General features: G+C 37.0%; 3 protein-coding genes across 5 annotated transcripts; 1 reads left to right on the top strand and 2 right to left on the bottom strand.

Moving 5' to 3' along the window:
• LOC109948122 (probable aquaporin NIP5-1) lies at positions 33-1564 on the bottom strand. Its single transcript, XM_020560059.1, has 5 exons — positions 1519-1564; positions 1420-1475; positions 916-1335; positions 753-814; positions 33-612 (listed from the first exon to the last, which is right to left on the bottom strand). The coding sequence occupies exons 1-5, from the start codon at positions 1562-1564 to the stop codon at positions 387-389; spliced, it is 810 nt and encodes a 269-aa protein (XP_020415648.1). The 3' UTR covers positions 33-386.
• On the bottom strand, positions 7767-9470 carry LOC18784480 (probable aquaporin NIP5-1). 2 transcript variants are annotated; one of them, XM_020561115.1, is made up of 3 exons: positions 9362-9470; positions 9076-9247; positions 7767-7804 (listed from the first exon to the last, which is right to left on the bottom strand). In XM_020561115.1, exons 1-3 carry the CDS (start codon positions 9439-9441, stop codon positions 7775-7777), a joined length of 282 nt encoding a protein of 93 aa, XP_020416704.1. In that variant the 5' UTR covers positions 9442-9470; the 3' UTR covers positions 7767-7774. The 2 variants fall into 2 exon arrangements, with proteins under 2 accessions (XP_020416704.1, XP_020416705.1); XM_020561116.1 differs by having other exon boundaries at positions 9076-9244.
• LOC18783283 (rhodanese-like domain-containing protein 19, mitochondrial) lies at positions 15678-17192 on the top strand. Of its 2 annotated transcripts, none has more exons than XM_020560183.1 (6): positions 15678-15789; positions 15913-15990; positions 16251-16324; positions 16469-16539; positions 16630-16696; positions 16823-17192. In XM_020560183.1, exons 1-6 carry the CDS (start codon positions 15773-15775, stop codon positions 16876-16878), a joined length of 363 nt encoding a protein of 120 aa, XP_020415772.1. In that variant the 5' UTR covers positions 15678-15772; the 3' UTR covers positions 16879-17192. The 2 variants fall into 2 exon arrangements, with proteins under 2 accessions (XP_020415772.1, XP_007217853.1); XM_007217791.2 differs by having other exon boundaries at positions 15679-15789; positions 16630-16683.

Below are 17575 nucleotides of genomic sequence, written 5' to 3'. Positions count from 1 at the left end.
AATGCGTATCTAGTGAAAAATGGAAACGAAAAACGAATATGGGCTTTTAAAAATGTAAACGAAGGGGCCCTTCCGAGCTCTCTTTTTTGTTTTTGTTGTTTTTGGATAACATAGAGAGCTCTCCCTTTACCCAAAAAAAAAAGGGTAGAGCTCTCCGTTCAATTACTATAACCTACATTTGATACCATACAAAAGTAAATATAGACTCAGCGGCTGTTCAGGGATTAGGATTGACAAGCTCCTCTGCGACCTGTAAGAAAATTACCATAAACCTTAATCATCAAATGGTCAGTGAAACTAAGTCTAGCTGCTAATCCTATGACACTGATATGAATTTATACAGCACGATCGAGTCTTATTTTGAATTATCTTCACGATTAGAGTAGTCATGAATCAATAGACTGGTTTGGACTAATAGGCAGTAGTGGGAAGCCCCCCCTAACCTGGTTTGAAGGTATATTGTCTGGGAGCTTCACAGTTGTGTAGGCAGCAGCTCCAGCTAAGGCACCAAGTGTGGGTGCAACCAAGTAGATCCATAATCCCCTACAGTTTCCAGCAGCAACAGCCGGACCCAAAGTCCGGATAGGATTCATTGAACCTCCAGTTGTTGGCCTGCCATATAAATATATAATTTTATTTACATAAACTAAGTTTAAATAACGTAAATTTTATTTTCTATGAATGATATTTCTGCAGCAGAAAAAAAAGAAAAAAAAAAGAAAAAAAAGAAAAAGAATAAAGAGGCTGCTCACCCTGCCACAAGGATGTTGACCAAAACTGTAGCACCAATTGCCACACCTGCCATCTCCCCTACCTGTACAGAGACATGCATCAAACCCTAATCTTGTGAACACTGAATTAAGAAAATTAGGAATATATAAACATATATTTATACACACACACACACATATTTACCGCACGGGTATCAGTGGCAACGGCAGTGATAGTAAACATGAGAATGAAAGTGACGATGAACTCGAGTGCAAAAGCTTGGCCATGGTTCACAGAAGGAACCGTAACTCCACCAGACATGAAGGGATGGAAGACACCCTTGAGAGCAAAACTTGCAGAAATGGACGCCGAAACCTGCGCTATTATGTAGAGGGGAACTTGATACCACGGGAAGTGTCGAAACGCTGCGAAGGCAATGGTGACCGATGGGTTTAAGTGTGCTCCGGAGATGTGGCCCGTGGACAAAATCACGGCCATCACTGCTAGGCCTGAACATGCCGCATTACCTAGCAGTGTCTCTGCATTATGGTACTTCTGGTTCACAATAGGTCCCGCTGTTGCTGAAAACACCAAGATGAAGGTCCCCACAAACTCCGCTCCGAGCTGTAAACGATGCTTGCTATTAGTGATTAATTAGCAATAATTAATTAGAGAAAAAACTAATTTGGTGTGTATAGAGATATGTACCTTCTGGAGAAGAGTGACAATGGGAGCATGGCAGCTCGACAAGCATTTGGTTCCTCCTGGCATTAAGGAAGAAGAATGAAGGAAGATAAATAGAAATACCAGTTGGGTTGTTTATATCAAGGTTTAAAAAGGCGAGGCGTTTCATATCTCACAAAGCCAGGCGCTAAGCCTTCCGAGTATTGAATTATTTATAATAAAAATAATCAATGTTGAAACTGTTTTTTATGTAGATTGGCTTGATAAAGAAGAAGGAATAAGCTGGGGAAGGTTTGTAGAATTATTAATAAAATTGGTCAAGCCAGCAACACATTTCAGTTCTAACTGGTTGGGCTGTAAGTAAGGTTTTTTATTTGTTTTTTGGTTTTTCACCGCAGGTAAAGGTTTGGTTTTAAAAGGGTAGATTGGGCAAGGGAGGACAATTTTGTTTCACCAAAGCGGCAGAGTTTGGCTTTTAGAAAACAACTTTAGTGAAACACCGCGTTTCATTGAACACAACTGAAGGACGACAACGTTAGTTATAACCTTTGTAGAGGTGGTTGTATCATTAGTTAACCTTAATAATGGTTTGTATAAACAAAACACTAATTCCTTACCTCGTGAAGCCATGACAATGAACAACCGTAATGTCGCCTGTCTTCTCAAAAATCGAGGATCTTCTTCTTGTTGCGCCTCCTTTACATAATAGACTAAATGGGGTAATTGTCTTGTTTGTGCTTTTTGTTGTGTGAGGCTACAAAAGGGGACCTTGTATTTATATATAAGTAAATTTAGGTTTTAGCCATAAAAAAACTTTCACTTTTGGAAAAAGCCAAACATTTTTCAAAAAAGACAGAAAAACCTCTCGACTTTCAAATCAAAGACATGCAAATGTAAATGATTCATTAAGAAATCCAAAAATAAATAAGGGCAATTTTGTCTATTTTGACTTCTTTTAAAAAATTTCTCTCTCCTTTGGGTTTTTCCAAAGTCTCCCTTATATATACGCTCAAATACCGTAAGTTACTTCACCATCAAGGAACCATTGATCCACAAAACCCTAGCACATAAAATAATTTATCGTAGGCCACCGGTAATATCCTAATTGGATTAATTACTAATCTGATTAAGATCCCGTATCTTTTATTTAACTGGGAGACCAAATCTAGATATGGGTATTAAACAGGAAATAACTTCCAACATTTTAAACGTATCGAGTGTATCATCAATTCAATCCTAATTCGTACTTGTTTATTGATGAATTCTATAATCTAATAATTTTTGCAGGGCCTCTAAGAATTGTCATGGTTTCTAGTGACGTGGAAGTCAGGAACAGATGATGAGTAAGCAACACATGTTTTGATCAACTTGTAATTCCGAAATAACAGCAGCAGCTTTTGGGTATGCACGATAGTCATAGCAGGAAGGAAACGACCGTACAGTTCCTAGCTTCTCCTGCACCGTCGTCGAGAGCATGTACTTGACAGCAATACTTATGGCAGGTGTAGATGACAGTTTAGCACATGAATCTCTTTTTTAAGGCAAGGATATTACAATTCAGGATTAACTCTTACAATAAATAAATTTATCATCAGGTTGTCCGTAGTGGGTTTTTTTAAGGTAGGTCACCCCTTTCATTTATATATATATAATTTTTCTTTTCTTTTCTTTTCAAAAAGTCATTTCTCTGAATTTCATTAGGTAGATTCTGACAAATACAATATTGAGAATATATTAATATTCCGAGTTCTGTTTAACTTCTGTTGTTCTTTTATAACATAGAGTGCTCTCTGGTGGAGCCAAGAATTTTCAACTTGTAGTCTAGCTACATTTATTAGCTAAAAATTTAATGATTATTTTTATGTAGTTATAGTTTCTATAGTCTTTTTAGAAAAAAAAATTTTTTTTATACATTGAATCATATAAACCACGCTAGTTCATTGCTCAATTGACTAATTTTAAATAATAATAATAATAATAAAATTGGATACAAGCAATAAGGGGAAAATCAAATCTTAGACAAGGATAGATGGTCCTAACTATTTGAGCTACAAGCCCTTGCAATTTCTAATAAGCTTTAACTTAAAACAAATACACATATTAAATTCAACCAAAAAACCACATATTATCAAAAATGAAATAATGTTTAATTGAAAGTGTACTTATTTTAATGTGTATTTTTAGTTGCCCTGCAACTAAATTCATTAAGATTTAGATTTTTTTGGACTTTTATAGGTTAATATATGCTGGGTTATATTTAAAAGAAGGCAAATATATAGGTTTAATTTTTTTTTCCCCCCAAAACCCACTGGGCTACAACCCACTATAGTCCTTGTAGTAGTTCCGTCCATCCGTTAATATAAACTACCTTTGATACCATACAAAACTAAATAGAGGCTCATCAACTGTTCAGAGTTTAGGATCAACAAGCTCATCTGATGCGACCTGTAATAAGATTACCATAACGTTAATCATCAAATAGTCCATGAAACTAAGTCTGCTCATGTTATGATTATCTACATATATAATTAAAGCCCGATCGAGTCTTAGTTTGAAATATCGTCACGATTAAAGGCGTCGTGAACCTATTACACACCAACACATATGATCAAATGAAAGTGGAGATCAAATAACTTGAACATGATTGATAGTTTGGGCTAATTGGCAGCAGTGGTGTAGAAAATAATGCACATTTGTGCTAAAGAAATGTGTGAAGAAATCTAGAATGCTTTGAGATTAGCCTAAACTATTGGAGAAGCTTACCTATGTCGGCAAAACCAATGGGAAGAATGAAGATTATTATAGAGAAAGCCACACATATGTGGCTGGGGTTAATCTTCCCAAGTCGGTGGAACAAAGCATGTTGGTTGATCAAGCCTATAAATAGGCATGCAACCTAGATACAATGAAATGTGGAGTAAACTAATAGAACTCCCAATCTATGTGGGAGAAAACAAGCTATCCAAATCTAAGCTAGTGAGCTAGCAAACTAAACTAGCTAGCAGTGGTGGTCTTAAGGTTTTGGAGGCCCTAAGGGAACTATTAAAATGTGGCATACTCTCTATGTATGTTTATGCAAAAAAAAAATTTATAAGTTAAAAAGATTATATGAACTCAAGGTCAAAATTGTAACCTAAAAAAAAACAAAATGTAATTCACATAACAACTTTATAAAATGCATCAAAACATCACCCGTCTTTAATTTTTCGATGCCAAAGTAATATCAATTAACTTTGCATTTCCTCTTGTAGTAGAGATTCAATAATAAATTGCTTATTTTTTTTTCTTGTGTTGAGTAGAGCATATTTCCTATATGCTGCTACGTTTTTTTTTGTTTTTGCTAAGGTATATCCTACTAGGTTAACCTATTCAACTTGGTTAACTTATTAAAATGGTAAACTTTAAAAAAATAATTGGACATTAATAAGTTTCCATTTTTAGTTTTGGAGTAAATAATTGGGCTTTTTTTAAAAGTAGTACTTGGGCTTAATATAATATTAATATAGTACCATTTTTTAAGTAACATATATATATATATATACACACAGATAGAGGTTTATAAAAATTGGGGGTCCTTCCAATTTGGAGGCCCTAAGACCATCTCCAACCATGGGAGGTAAATCCCAAAATTTGGGATTTTTAGCCCAAAACCTTCTCCAACCCATGTATTTGGAGGGGGGGAATTTGAGTTGACTAAAAAATGGGGCGGAATTTGGCCCCATATTCTAGTCCAGGCAGAATTTTTGTGGGGCCCAATTCGTAGCAAACAAGAGCCATGTAGGACCTCATTTTAAGCAAATGATGGGCTGTTGCCCACTACCCCAAGTTGTTGGCCACATGTCAAAGCCTAGGCAACTAAAAAATTGCACTTCAATGGCTGCATTTCAAATGGGCTTCTTTCAATAAATTTTTTTTTTCAAACCTAAAGGCTAGAAATCAACGACTGATATTAAATTTTGGCTGGATCAACGAGAAAAATAATAATCCAATAGCTTAAATTTAAATCCAAAGGTAAAAAGAAGTAAATATATTATTCTAAGTTGGATGCAACCTCAAAACATATCCTAAACTCTATATAAATACCCATCAATTTGTTAATAAAATTATATTCGTGAAATTCCAAAAAATTTATGTCAAAATGTTCAAAAAAATAAATCACGGAGTCATATGCAAAAATTAACTAAAAAAACATTAACCACAACAAAAATATAGGATTATATTATTCTTTAACAATTTAATAAAGTTGCGGACTCAAATTATGAGTCCGCAAGGTTGGAGGAAAAAACAATTTGAGTCCTAAAAATACATGAATAGTGTATTTTGGAGGGTGAAATTTTGGGTTTGAGTTCTCTAAGGCCATCTCCAACCCAAGGACTTAAACCCAAAATATTGCCCAAAACCTCTCCCAACCCAAGAAAATGAAGGACTCAAAATTTGGGAAAACCCAAATTTAGACCCAAATATACATGGACCCAATACTATTCAATGGAGCCCACTGCACCTAAAACATCCCCATGTGCACAGAATCTGACGTGGGCCCCAGTTGACCTGCTGTGCTGTTCAAGTTTGTATGCTTGTCAAGCTGTTGTTGCTGTTTGGTTTTTTTTTTATTTTTTATAATATTCTAAATGTAACTTAAATCAACGATCTAGATTAAATCTAAACTATTTTAATGATAAAAAAAAAGATCCAACAGCTGAAATTTAAATCCAATGGTCAAAATAATATTTTAAATTAATCTATGTCAAATTATATTTATGGAATTTCAATTTTTTTAGGTCAAATTGTTCAAAAAATTTAATTATGAAGTTATTTAAAGAGATTGAATGAAGAAAAGTTATCAATAAAAAAAAAAAATTAGACTTAAACCATTCTTAAACAATTTAATAAAGTTGTGGACTTAAAATTTGACTCCGGAGGGTTGAGAGAAAAAACGATTTGAGTCTGAGCAAAACTCAAATAGTTACTTTTTGGAGAGGGAAAATTTGAATTTAGCCCCTCATGGGTTGGAGAAGGCCTAAGCGACCTCCTTGCCCACCTATGCTCAGGGCCTCGCCTACTAGCTAGCTATCTAGCTAATCAACTAAAGGTGGTGTGTCACGCTCCGATTCAAAAATAGGGATTATCTCCGTATTAAGGCATGAATCATACCATAGTTATATAAACAAACTCCTATAACTATGATATGATAGAAATAGAGCTAATAATTTTACAAACTTATTTAATAAATACAAAGTCAGAGTCGCAGTAGCTCAAAGTTAGTTACACACACTAGAATCATATTCCAACAATTTATTCCTTAATAATTTTACAAATAGTGACTAACAACACTGATATAGTCCTCTGGTGGCAACTTCTCCTTCCTCAGGATTTTCATTGGAACCTGCAACATTTAACAGGGTGTGAGCATTTTAATGCCCAGTAGAGTACTGTAAATTCCCCACCCCCAAACCCACCCCCCTCCCTCTTCAAAGCCAGTTATCACCGCTAATCACAGTGACATGCATTAAACAATTACAAGATAAAAGTGTTATGCATATGCGATTATGTCATGAATTCACTCTCTTATAAACCCACTAATTCATACTTTAGGGCATCAAACATGCATGTCCCATACCATGCATTTTATCACTGTGGCTCCGAATACCCTAAAATATAAACTAGTGCCCATTCGTCCCTTACCCCATGTTTATTTTGTTTACGAATTTCTCAACTTTCACTTTTCATTAGAGGCCATGCTCCCATCACCTCATTATATTCAAGCCCTGCTCTCGTCACTTGAATATATTTTACTTTTTTTCTTACTCAGATATATCTAAAGCCTTCTCCCACCCCTTAGATATACCTTAAACTACACACAGATCCAACACAACTGTATTCATGTTCCATATGTAATGCAGCTTAAACATTCATTAATCTTCGCAGAATGATAATAATTCAAATAAGTAAAATAATCATATTTCAAATTTAATCACATGGATAGTAATATTCATCCAACATCACATAATACTATACAAACATTTATAAAACGAAACAATAGTATTAATCTAACAATATCCATAAAAAAAACAACAAGCTAAAATGACGAAATTACCTCTCGGAGGTTGCTAGGTTAGATCCCGTTCCTAGATTTGAAAAATAAATAACATAAATGAAGTTAGAAAATCTAATTTTATAAAAACAATTTTCTCTCTTAACATAGAGAGTGCACCCTCTCCAAGCTAAACCACTCAAAACGACCCCGAAATCTATACCTTGGACTTGGATCGAGAAAGTGAGTTGGATGGATTAAAAATATGGCGTCAGAGGCTGCCGGAACAGCGGCCGTGCGCTGACACTTGTCGGAGCTGCGAGTGGGCTTGTCTCTGGTTACTGTTCATCATCTTATAAAAAAATCCTGCAACTTCCTCTGTTTTCCAGATTAAATCCTAGATTTTGTGAGACATTTTGACCAATCAAAAGTTAACGAAAATGGAAAAACTTGTGATGGTTTTGAAGCTTGATATCTCTAGTTTCTAACCCAAGAATGACAATGAAAACGAAACTAAAAAGGAGGAAACCAGCTCCAAAGTTGGGCTTGCGGCTGGTTTTCTACAGAAAATAGATTTTTTTTTCCAAATTTTGCACATGTGTTTGACCTATCAAAACTCAACCAAATTCGATGAACCCAATTTTTTTTTTGTTCCTTGCCATGTCTAGTTTAAAACCCAACAATTGAATTCCTCAAACACTCAAAGTATTGGGAGAAAAAGAGAGCCAAAGTGAGGCTCGCGGGCTGAAAATTTCCAGAAAATGACATTTTCCAGATTTGGTTCAAAGTTGTTTCCAATCATTCCAACACCCCCAGGTTGTTCCCAAAGCTTCTAAAACACTTCTAAACTTCATACCTATCAATCGAACTCATCAAAAACTCAAAATGAAACCAAAATCAACAACACCCACACTTGAAAAATGCTCTATCCACTCAACCTGAAAATAGAAATTCAACCTCTTCCAATTCAATTTTTCCTAACACTCATATGACTCAAATTATTCTTTAAGAGACTAAAATCACACAATCACAAAGTAAAAAACCAAACTTTTCGAAATTGACTCACCTTAGAGAATTTTTTCTTCTCTTCCTCACCCAAATTTCATTTCTTTCATCCCCAAACTTATCTTAGTTTATGCAATTAATATCCTTAGCCTAGACTAGGTGACTCATCTCCAATAGATGAACAACTCATCCCAAAATCAGATTTTTGAAGAGAATGTAAGAGGGAAGGGGGGAAGAATGAAGGGAAGAACAAAAGCTTGCTTACGTTGCCTTTAAATATATATATATATATATATATATATATTCCCTAGATGTTACATGGTGGGAGTTAACCACTACAACTCCCAATCCACGAGGGAACTAGCTACCCAACCTATGGAAGAAGCTTGAAGACAAGAACTCAAGCTAGGGCCAAATAGCCCAAACTAATCTAAATCAAGTGTGGTGGCCAATTAGCTTACACCTATGTACTATTCTCTCCAATGTAATAAAATCACTTTATTCAACTATTGTCCTATTGTCCTAAACTCCTTCACCACATAAACCAACAACGGTATTAGAGCAACATCACTCACACCTCCTAAATTCCAACAAGTGGTATATCAAAGCAATCACCCTACAATCTAACAAGTAGAAATCCTAACCTGGTTTGGAGGTTTATTGTCTGGGAGCTTCACAGTTGTGTAGGCAGCAGCTCCAGCTAAGGCCCCAAATGTGGGTGCAACCAAATAGATCCACAATCCCTTATAATTTCCTGCAGCAATAGCTGGACCCAAAGTCCGGATAGGATTCATTGAACCTCCAGTAGTTGGCCTGCTATGTAAATATAATATTATTTAGATAAACTATAAGATTAAATAATTTTCATTTAATTTTCTATGCATGCTATTTTCAGCAGCAGAAAAAGAAACAAGAATAAAGGTTACTCACCCTGCCACAAGAATGTCGAGCAATACTGTAGCACCAATTGCCACACCTGCCATCTCCCCTACCTGTATATAGAGACACATGCATCATCAAACCCTAATCTTGTGACCCAACTAGCGCTTAGTGAGCACTGAATGACATATATACCGCACGGGTATCAGTGGCAACGGCAGTTATAGTAAACATAAGAATGAAAGTGACGATGAACTCGAGTGAAAAAGCTTGGCCATGGGTCACTGAAGGAACCGTAACTCCACCAGACATGAAGGGATGGAAGACACCCTTGAGAGCAAAACTTGCAGAAATTGATGCCGAAACCTGCACTATTATGTAGAGGGGAACTTGGGACCATGGGAAGTGTCGAAACGTTGCGAAGGCAAGGGTGACCGATGGGTTTAAGTGTGCTCCGGAGATGTGGCCCGTGGACAGAATGACGACCATCACTGCTAGGCCTGAACATGCCGCATTGCCTAGCAGTGTCTCTACACCATGGTACTTCTCATTCACAATAGGTCCTGCCGCTGCTGAAAACACCAAGATGAAGGTCCCTACAAACTCCGCCCCAAGCTGTAAAAGTTGCTAGCGATATATTAGTGATTAATTAGTGCTAATATATAGCTTAGGTAGCCAAGTATGTGCTTTATTTGATTTCAAAAGAGAAAAATCAAATTAGGGGTTCGTTTTGTTGGTGTATAGGTGTAGCTGCTGTGATGGAATTAGAATATGAAGGTTCTATTCTTGTTAGGAAGGCTGCCTTGGATCATAGTCCAAGTGTACAGCAGAGAATGTAATAGCATTTTGCCACCTGTCATTATCTTATAAGGTAATGATTGAATGGCTAGATTTAGTGATGTAATAGGGAATATCTCCTCCCTAACGGTTTTTGTCAGTGTCATGATATATACATGTTTTGGTGCTGGGCTGATACAGCTAGCATTCTTCTAAAAGCTCTCTCTCTCTCACACACAGAAATCTGACCTCTCTTTACTCAAAAGCTCTCTGCATTTTCATTGAGATTTATTACGTGTTTTGATTGAATCTATATGCATGATAATGTTCTGAATATGCTAACATGGCCTCAGAGCCTGGTTTGATCTTGTAATACTGGGAGTTTCTCTGTGCTAAGCTATTGAAGCTGCAGCTGAGCTTGAGTTCTGCAGATCTAAGTCTAACATGGCTGGATCAAGTGGTGGTGAGTTGAGAGCACCAATTTTCAATGGTGAGAACTACGATTTCTGGAGCATTAGGATGAAGACCATCTTCAAATCTCATGGACTGTGGGATTTTGTGATCAAAGGACTTGATGGTATGGATCTGAAAAAGTCAGATGAATCTGGTGATCAGAAAAAGGAGACAGAAGAATCAAGTGGGAAAGGCATGGTTGCTGAGGTACTCATGAAGGATGCCAAGGCCCTTGGATTGATTCAAGGAGCAGTTTCAGAGGAGATATTCCCACGAATATCTCATGAAGAGACATCAAAAGGTGCCTGGAGTATTCTGCAGCAAGAATTCCATGGAGATAAGCAGGTAAGGAGTGTTAAATTGCAAGGCCTTAGAAGGGAATTTGAATATACAAGAATGAAGGATGATGAATCCTTAACTGTCTATGTTACTAAACTATTTGATTTAATTAATCAAATGAGAAGTTATGGGGAGGAATTGCCTAGGGAGAGAATTGTTCAAAAACTGCTTATTAGTCTGCCATCTACCTATGACTCTATATGTTCAGTTATTGAACATTCTAGAGATCTGAATGAGATTGAGGTGCAGGAGGTTGTTGCCTCACTAAAGAGCTTTGAGTTGCGTTTAGATAGGCATTCTGAAAACAGAACAGAGAAGGCATTTGCTAGCCTTAGTGTAGATGCCAAACAGACTAAGAATGGAGAACAGAACAACAAGCAGAATAAGAATTGGAAATCCAAAGGCAAGAAGTGGGATAACAAGGCAAGTGAAGGCACTAAAACTCCCTGCAAACACTGTGGTAAGCTACATTTTGGTGAATGTCGATTCAAGGGCAAGCCAAAGTGTTATAACTGTGATAAACTTGGTCACATTGCAAAAGACTGCTACAGCAAGAAAACACCACAGCAGATCAACTATGCTACTCAAGTGGAAGCTGCACCAACAATGTTCTATGCTAGCAATGTAAGTGGTGCTGATGTAACAAGGGATGAAGAGATCTGGTATTTGGACAGTGGGTGTAGCAATCACATGACAGGAAAAGAGGATTTGTTGGTGGATATTGACAGAAAAGTGACTGCCAAGGTTGAAATGGGAACTGGACAGCTTGTAGAAGTAACTGGAAAAGGCACTATTGTGGTTGAAACCAAAGCAGGCAAGAGACATATCAAAGAAATAATGCTTGTACCTGGACTGAAAGAGAACTTACTCAGTGTAGGACAGATGATAGAACATGGCTATTATTTGGTATTTGGTGATCACAAGGTGGAAATCTACAATGACAGCTCTCATACAAATCTGGTGGCAAAGGTTCAGATGAAAGGAAACAGAAGCTTTCCTTTGAAGTTGCAAGCTGAAATGCACTTTGCTTATAGAGCAAGTGTAGACCATTCCACTGATCTCTGGCATAGAAGGTTTGGACATCTCAATATGAGTAGTCTAAAACTATTGAAAGAGCAAGATATGGTAGTAGGTCTGCCAGAAATTAAAGAAGATAGACAGGTATGTGAGGGGTGTGTTCTAGGCAAGCAAAGTAGAGAAACATTCCCAAGAGAAGCTATTTCTAGAGCATCAACCCCACTAGAACTTATTCACAGTGACATCTGTGGTCCTATGCAGACAGTTACCAAAGCTGGAAATAGGTTCTTTCTCACTTTCATTGATGATTGCACAAGGATGTGTTGGGTCTATTTCTTAAGGCACAAGTCAGAAGCTCTTTGTGTGTTTAAGAAGTTCAAAGCCACTGTGGAATTGCAAAGTGGCTACAAACTAAAACAATTGAGAAGTGACAGAGGAGGAGAGTACACTTCAGTGGAGTTTGAGAGGTTCTGTGACAATGCAGGCATTGAAAGGCAGCTCACAACCCCATACACACCACAGCAAAATGGTGTGGCCGAGAGGAAGAATAGAACTATAGTAGAAATGGCCAAATGTTTGATGTTGGAAAAGAAAATTCCACTTGATTTCTGGGCAGAGGCAGTCAACACATCTGTGTACATTTTGAATAGATGTCCAACTAAAGCCTTAAGCAAAAAGACACCATTTGAGGCTTATGGAGGGAGGAAACCAGGAATTAAGCATCTGAAGGTATTTGGTTCATTGTGTTATGCTCATGTACCAAAACAGCAAAGACAGAAGCTAGATTTGGCAAGCAAAAGGTGTATTTTCTTGGGGTATGGCAGCTGTGAAAAGGGATACAGGCTCTACAATATTGAAACTGAAAAGGTTATCATTTCAAGAGATGTGATATTTAGTGAGAATGAGTGTTGGGATTGGAATACAAAGAAGGAGACTAGTGTGAACATTCAGCTCACTGAAATTAGAGAAGAAGAACAAGGAGCAGAAGGGAGTTCTTATGAATTTGAAGAACAATTGGAAGTGAATGAGATGCCTAGCTTAAACACTGAAATCAGTGACCAAGAAAGGGAAGCAGGATCACAGGATGTTGATCACACTCCTCTCAAGTACAAGAGCATTGCAGAAATTTATGAAAAATGCAACATGTGCATTATAGAACCAGAAAGTTTTGAAGAGGCAGCAAAGGATGACTCTTGGAAGAAAGCAATGGAAGCTGAAATCACCATGATTGAGAAGAACAATACATGGGAGCTTGTGAATAGACCATTTGATAAACCAATCATTGGAGTCAAATGGATCTATAAGACTAAACTGAACCTAGATGGATCTGTGCAGAAGAATAAGGCTCGGCTGGTGGCAAAGGGTTATTCTCAAAAGCCTGGAATTGACTTCAATGAGACCTTTGCACCAGTGGCTCGACTTGATACTGTGAGAACCTTGGTGGCTGTTGCTGCACAGAGAAACTGGAATCTGTTTCAACTAGATGTAAAGTCTGCATTTCTTAATGGAGTGCTAAATGAAGAAGTTTATGTAGATCAACCATCTGGTTTTGTGATGCAAGGAAGTGAAGATAAAGTGTATAAGCTGAAAAAGGCTCTATATGGTTTGAAACAAGCTCCAAGAGCTTGGTATGATGAGATAAATTCCTATTTCATCAAGACTGGTTTTTATAGAAGTCCAAGTGAAGCTACTTTGTACACAAAGATGTCTACAAGTGGTATTCTCATTGTGTCTCTATATGTAGATGATATTATCTACACAGGAAGCTCAAAAGAAATGATGGCTGCATTCAAGGATGATATGATGAGACAATATGAGATGACTGACCTAGGACTACTTCATCATTTCCTTGGTCTTGGGGTCCTACAAACTGATTCTTGCATCTTTCTTCACCAGAAGAAGTATGCAAAGACTTTACTTGACAAATTTGGACTTAAGGATTGCAAGTCTGTTGCAACACCTTTGGCAGTGAATGAAAAGTTGTCAAAAGTGGATGGAAGTGAACTAGCAGATGAGACATTGTATAGGCAAATGGTGGGAAGCTTGCTATATCTGACTGCAACCAGACCAGATATCATGTTTGCAGCAAGCCTCTTGGCTAGATTCATGCATAATCCAACCAAGAAGCACATGGGAACAGCAAAGAGAGTGCTGAGATATGTTCAAGGCACCATAAACTATGGAATTGCCTATGATAAGGGAAAAGGAGCAGTGTTAATAGGCTATTGTGATAGTGATTGGAGTGGAAGTGAAGATGACATGAGGAGCACATCAGGCTATGCTTTCAACTTGGGGTCAGGTGCATTTTCTTGGGCTTCAATCAAGCAAAGTAGTGTTGCTCTGTCAACAGCAGAGGCTGAGTACATGAGTGCAGCAGAAGCTACTGCACAAGCTATGTGGCTGAGGTTTGTGTTATCTGATTTTGGAGAGGAACAGGTAGAACCAACTCAGTTGTTGTGTGACAACACTTCAGCTATTGCTATATCAAAGAATCCTGTTCATCATCACAAAACCAGACACATCAACCGCAGGTTTCACTTCATAAGAGATGCTCTACAAAATGGTGAGATTGATTTGCTATATTGCAAAACAGAAGTGCAGCTTGCTGACATTTTCACCAAGCCATTAGCAAGAGACAGATTTGAGTATTTGAGGAAGGCTCTAGGTGTTATTTCAGCACAACACCTAGAAGGGAGTGTTGGTGTATAGGTGTAGCTGCTGTGATGGGATTAGAATATGAAGGTTCTATTCTTGTTAGGAAGGCTGCCTATGGATCATAGTCCAAGTGTACAGCAGAGAATGTAATAGCATTTTGCCACCTGTCATTATCTTATAGGGTAATGATTGAATGGCTAGATTTAGTGATGTAATACCGAATATCTCCTCGCTAACGGTTTATGTCAGTGTCATGCTATATACACGTTTTGGTGCTGGACTGATAAAGCTAGCATTCTTCTAAAGCTCTCTCTCTCTCACACACAGAAATCTGACCTCCCTTTACTCAAAAGCTCTCTGCATTTTCATTGAGATTTATTACGTGTTTTGATTGAATCTATATGCATGATAATGTTCTGAATATGCTAACACGTTTCGTAGTACGCACCTTCCTGAAAAGGGTGACATTGGGAGCATGGAAGCTGGAAAAGCATTTGGTTCCTCCTGGCATTAAGGAAGAAGGATGAAGGAAGAGAAGTAGAATACTAGTTGGGGTTTTGTTTATATACAGATTATAAATTTATGGTGAAGGTGGAGCTGAATTAAGGGAGGGAGGCAAGTAGATGCCTGCATATGATATGCTTGCCTGAGTGCTTTGCATAAGTCAAAAACTCAAAGCCAACCCCTCTTATCATATAATAATCATAAGAGGTGAAAAAAGAAAGAGATACATAAATAAAATTAAAAATAAAAAGGAGTATTAGTATCTTAGTTATATAAAATAAAATTTAAAGAAGAATTCCATCATGAATAAATGAAACACTCTGACACATAAGTTCACATCAATATACGTTTTGGTATATATCAGTTTAAAGTCAATGATTCTTTTTATTATTATTTATAAATGCTTGGGCAGGAAGTTAAGCAATGTAAGGTGGCCAATGTATTGCATGTTCAAGGAAGCAACTTGTGAACTAAAAAAAATTATCGATGAAGAATTAATTAATTTAATTGGAGTAATGTCAACTCTATCAATTTAAATTTATCTACAGAGAAAAATAATTGGAGAGAACATAAGGTCAAATGTGTATTATACTTTTATATATAGAGAGACATGGCAGGCAGTTCTAAGTTTCTAACAATGGCGAAGTTGTTCTGCTTCTACTAAAATTTCTTTAGGTTCAACAAACGAAGTTGAAGTCAAATCTGCAGATACGAACAATGGCTGCCACGAAAAGGTAAGATGGTTTCATATGAAAAAATCTTGCAAGCAGTTTTGATTCTTGAAGGTTTTTGCTTCAGTGCAAGTGATCGGATTAATTATAACATATATTTTAATAGTTATGTTTATTAATTTGTAGGCCTGGAGATGTTGCCAGCGTCGACGTCTACACCGCAAAAGGTCTCCTCAGCGTAGGTCACCGTTATCTGGATGTCAGGTGTGGTTGATCTTGAAATAAAGGGATCAATGCCATGAGTTTAATTCAATTCAAGATCAAAACTAATGAGACATAGAAAAACAGAAGAAGAAAAAAAAATTGTGGGTTCTTGATTTTTGAGCTATTAATTTGTATAATCAAGTCTTGATTACAGTTTCGGCTGAGTTTCACAGGATTTAGAAAAGAAAAAAGAAAACAATGAGAGATGATCCTTTTAGGCTTTCTGATCCAATGCTAAAAGAAATTTTTTATATTAATAGGACCGTTGAGGAGTTCAACAAGAGCCACGTTGAAAATGCCTTGAACATTCCTTACATGTTCATCACAGAAGAAGGTAATGTATTTTCTGCTAGCCTCCTTGCTTTCGTCCCTGTTTATAATGACATCCGCACGATAATAAAGTGCGGACATCCAGATGAGATATGTATATGTATGATAATAATTAGGTTTTGTTTTGTTTTCTTGTGTTAATAAGCAGGTAGAGTGAAAAACCCTGAATTTCTCACCCAAATTTCCTCAATTCTCAAGAAACAGGACCACTTGGTCGTGGTATAATTATAAAACTTATGATTTTCCTTCTTCCTTTCACGAGAACTCTCATCTGATCAGTCCCGAATTTTTTTTACTTTTTATTTGAAGGGTTGCAACAGTGGAGGCAGATCACTTAAAGCTTGTGTTGATCTTCTCAATGAAGTAAGTTTTTCTGGTACTGGCCTGCCTTTGTTTATCAGTTAATTATATCATGAATTTCATTTTCCTGGTTTTTATTATTTTTTTCATAAAATTATAATTTGAAGGGGAAATTTTATCAAAATTGGAAAATTAATTGCAGGGTTTCCAGCATGTGACGAACATGGAGGGGGGCTACTCTGCATGGGTGGACAGTGAACTTGCCCATGACAAACCCACTGAAGACTTAAAAGTCGCTTGCAAGTTCCGTCCTTGAAATTTATGCAACTTTAATTTGTTCAAACTATAAAACGATTAGTACCACGATATATGTCTCTATAGAGGTGGGATTCACGTGATGTAAGTGGATTTCAGTTGAAATAATATGATTTGTAGATGTCGTACATGTAATGTTACTTTTTGTGAAATGTCTTAAGATCACTTCTCTATTGTAAATTGGTTTTGGACCTTGCTTGAGTAAGGCGTAATTCATTTCAAGTAATAAAAATACAAAAAGTAATGGCTTATTTGTAGCAATGGTCCCTTAACTATACCTCGGAGTTACATTTTGGTCACTCAACTACAAAAATAGTTACAGAGGTCACTCAATTAGGTGTTGTATTGCACCATTTTGGTCACTCAATCCCAATCCCTATCTCTCTTTCACATTGGGCATCCATCCCCCGCCCGTATTCCTCAAAATACTCCAGACCCAATTCTCACCCTCTGATCCCTTCCTCACCTACCTTCCCGCAAAAACTTAAAAAGCCTATAATTTAAAAACAATTATTAGCAGTTTAAAAATATGGAGATCTCCCATGAGCTCACATGAGAAAGCATGAAGTGCTCTCTCTATCTCCAATTAGCTCACATGAGAAAGCATGAAGTGGTCTCTCTCTCTCTCTCTCTCTCTCTC

Source organism: Prunus persica, chromosome G3 (genome assembly GCF_000346465.2).
Source record: "Prunus persica cultivar Lovell chromosome G3, Prunus_persica_NCBIv2, whole genome shotgun sequence".
NCBI classification, from domain to species: Eukaryota; Viridiplantae; Streptophyta; class Magnoliopsida; order Rosales; family Rosaceae; genus Prunus; species Prunus persica.
The sequence above is the reverse complement of the archived record's forward strand: the minus strand, read 5'-3'. Positions and strand labels throughout refer to the sequence as shown.

Bases quoted from the DNA above. Each gene is read 5' to 3' on its own strand.
- LOC109948122 (XM_020560059.1), bottom strand. From the start codon at position 1,564: ATGAAACGCCTCGCCTTTTTAAACCTTGATATAAACAACCCAACTG. The intron at 1,476-1,518 runs GTATTTCTATTT...CCTTAATGCCAG, and splicing joins TGATATAAACAACCCAACTG to GAGGAACCAAATGCTTGTCG. The intron at 815-915 runs GTAAATATGTGT...GTCTCTGTACAG, and splicing joins TTGCCACTGATACCCGTGCG to GTAGGGGAGATGGCAGGTGT.
- LOC18784480 (XM_020561115.1), bottom strand. From the start codon at position 9,441: ATGTGTCTCTATATACAGGTAGGGGAGATGGCAGGTGTGGCAATTGGT. The intron at 9,248-9,361 runs GTGAGTAACCTT...ATATTTACATAG, and splicing joins CTCGACATTCTTGTGGCAGG to CAGGCCAACTACTGGAGGTT. The intron at 7,805-9,075 runs GTTAGGATTTCT...TCTGGAAAACAG, and splicing joins ACAATAAACCTCCAAACCAG to AGGAAGTTGCAGGATTTTTT.
- LOC18783283 (XM_007217791.2), top strand. The intron at 16,325-16,468 runs GTAATGTATTTT...GTTAATAAGCAG, and splicing joins CATGTTCATCACAGAAGAAG to GTAGAGTGAAAAACCCTGAA. The intron at 16,684-16,822 runs GTAAGTTTTTCT...AATTAATTGCAG, and splicing joins GTGTTGATCTTCTCAATGAA to GGTTTCCAGCATGTGACGAA.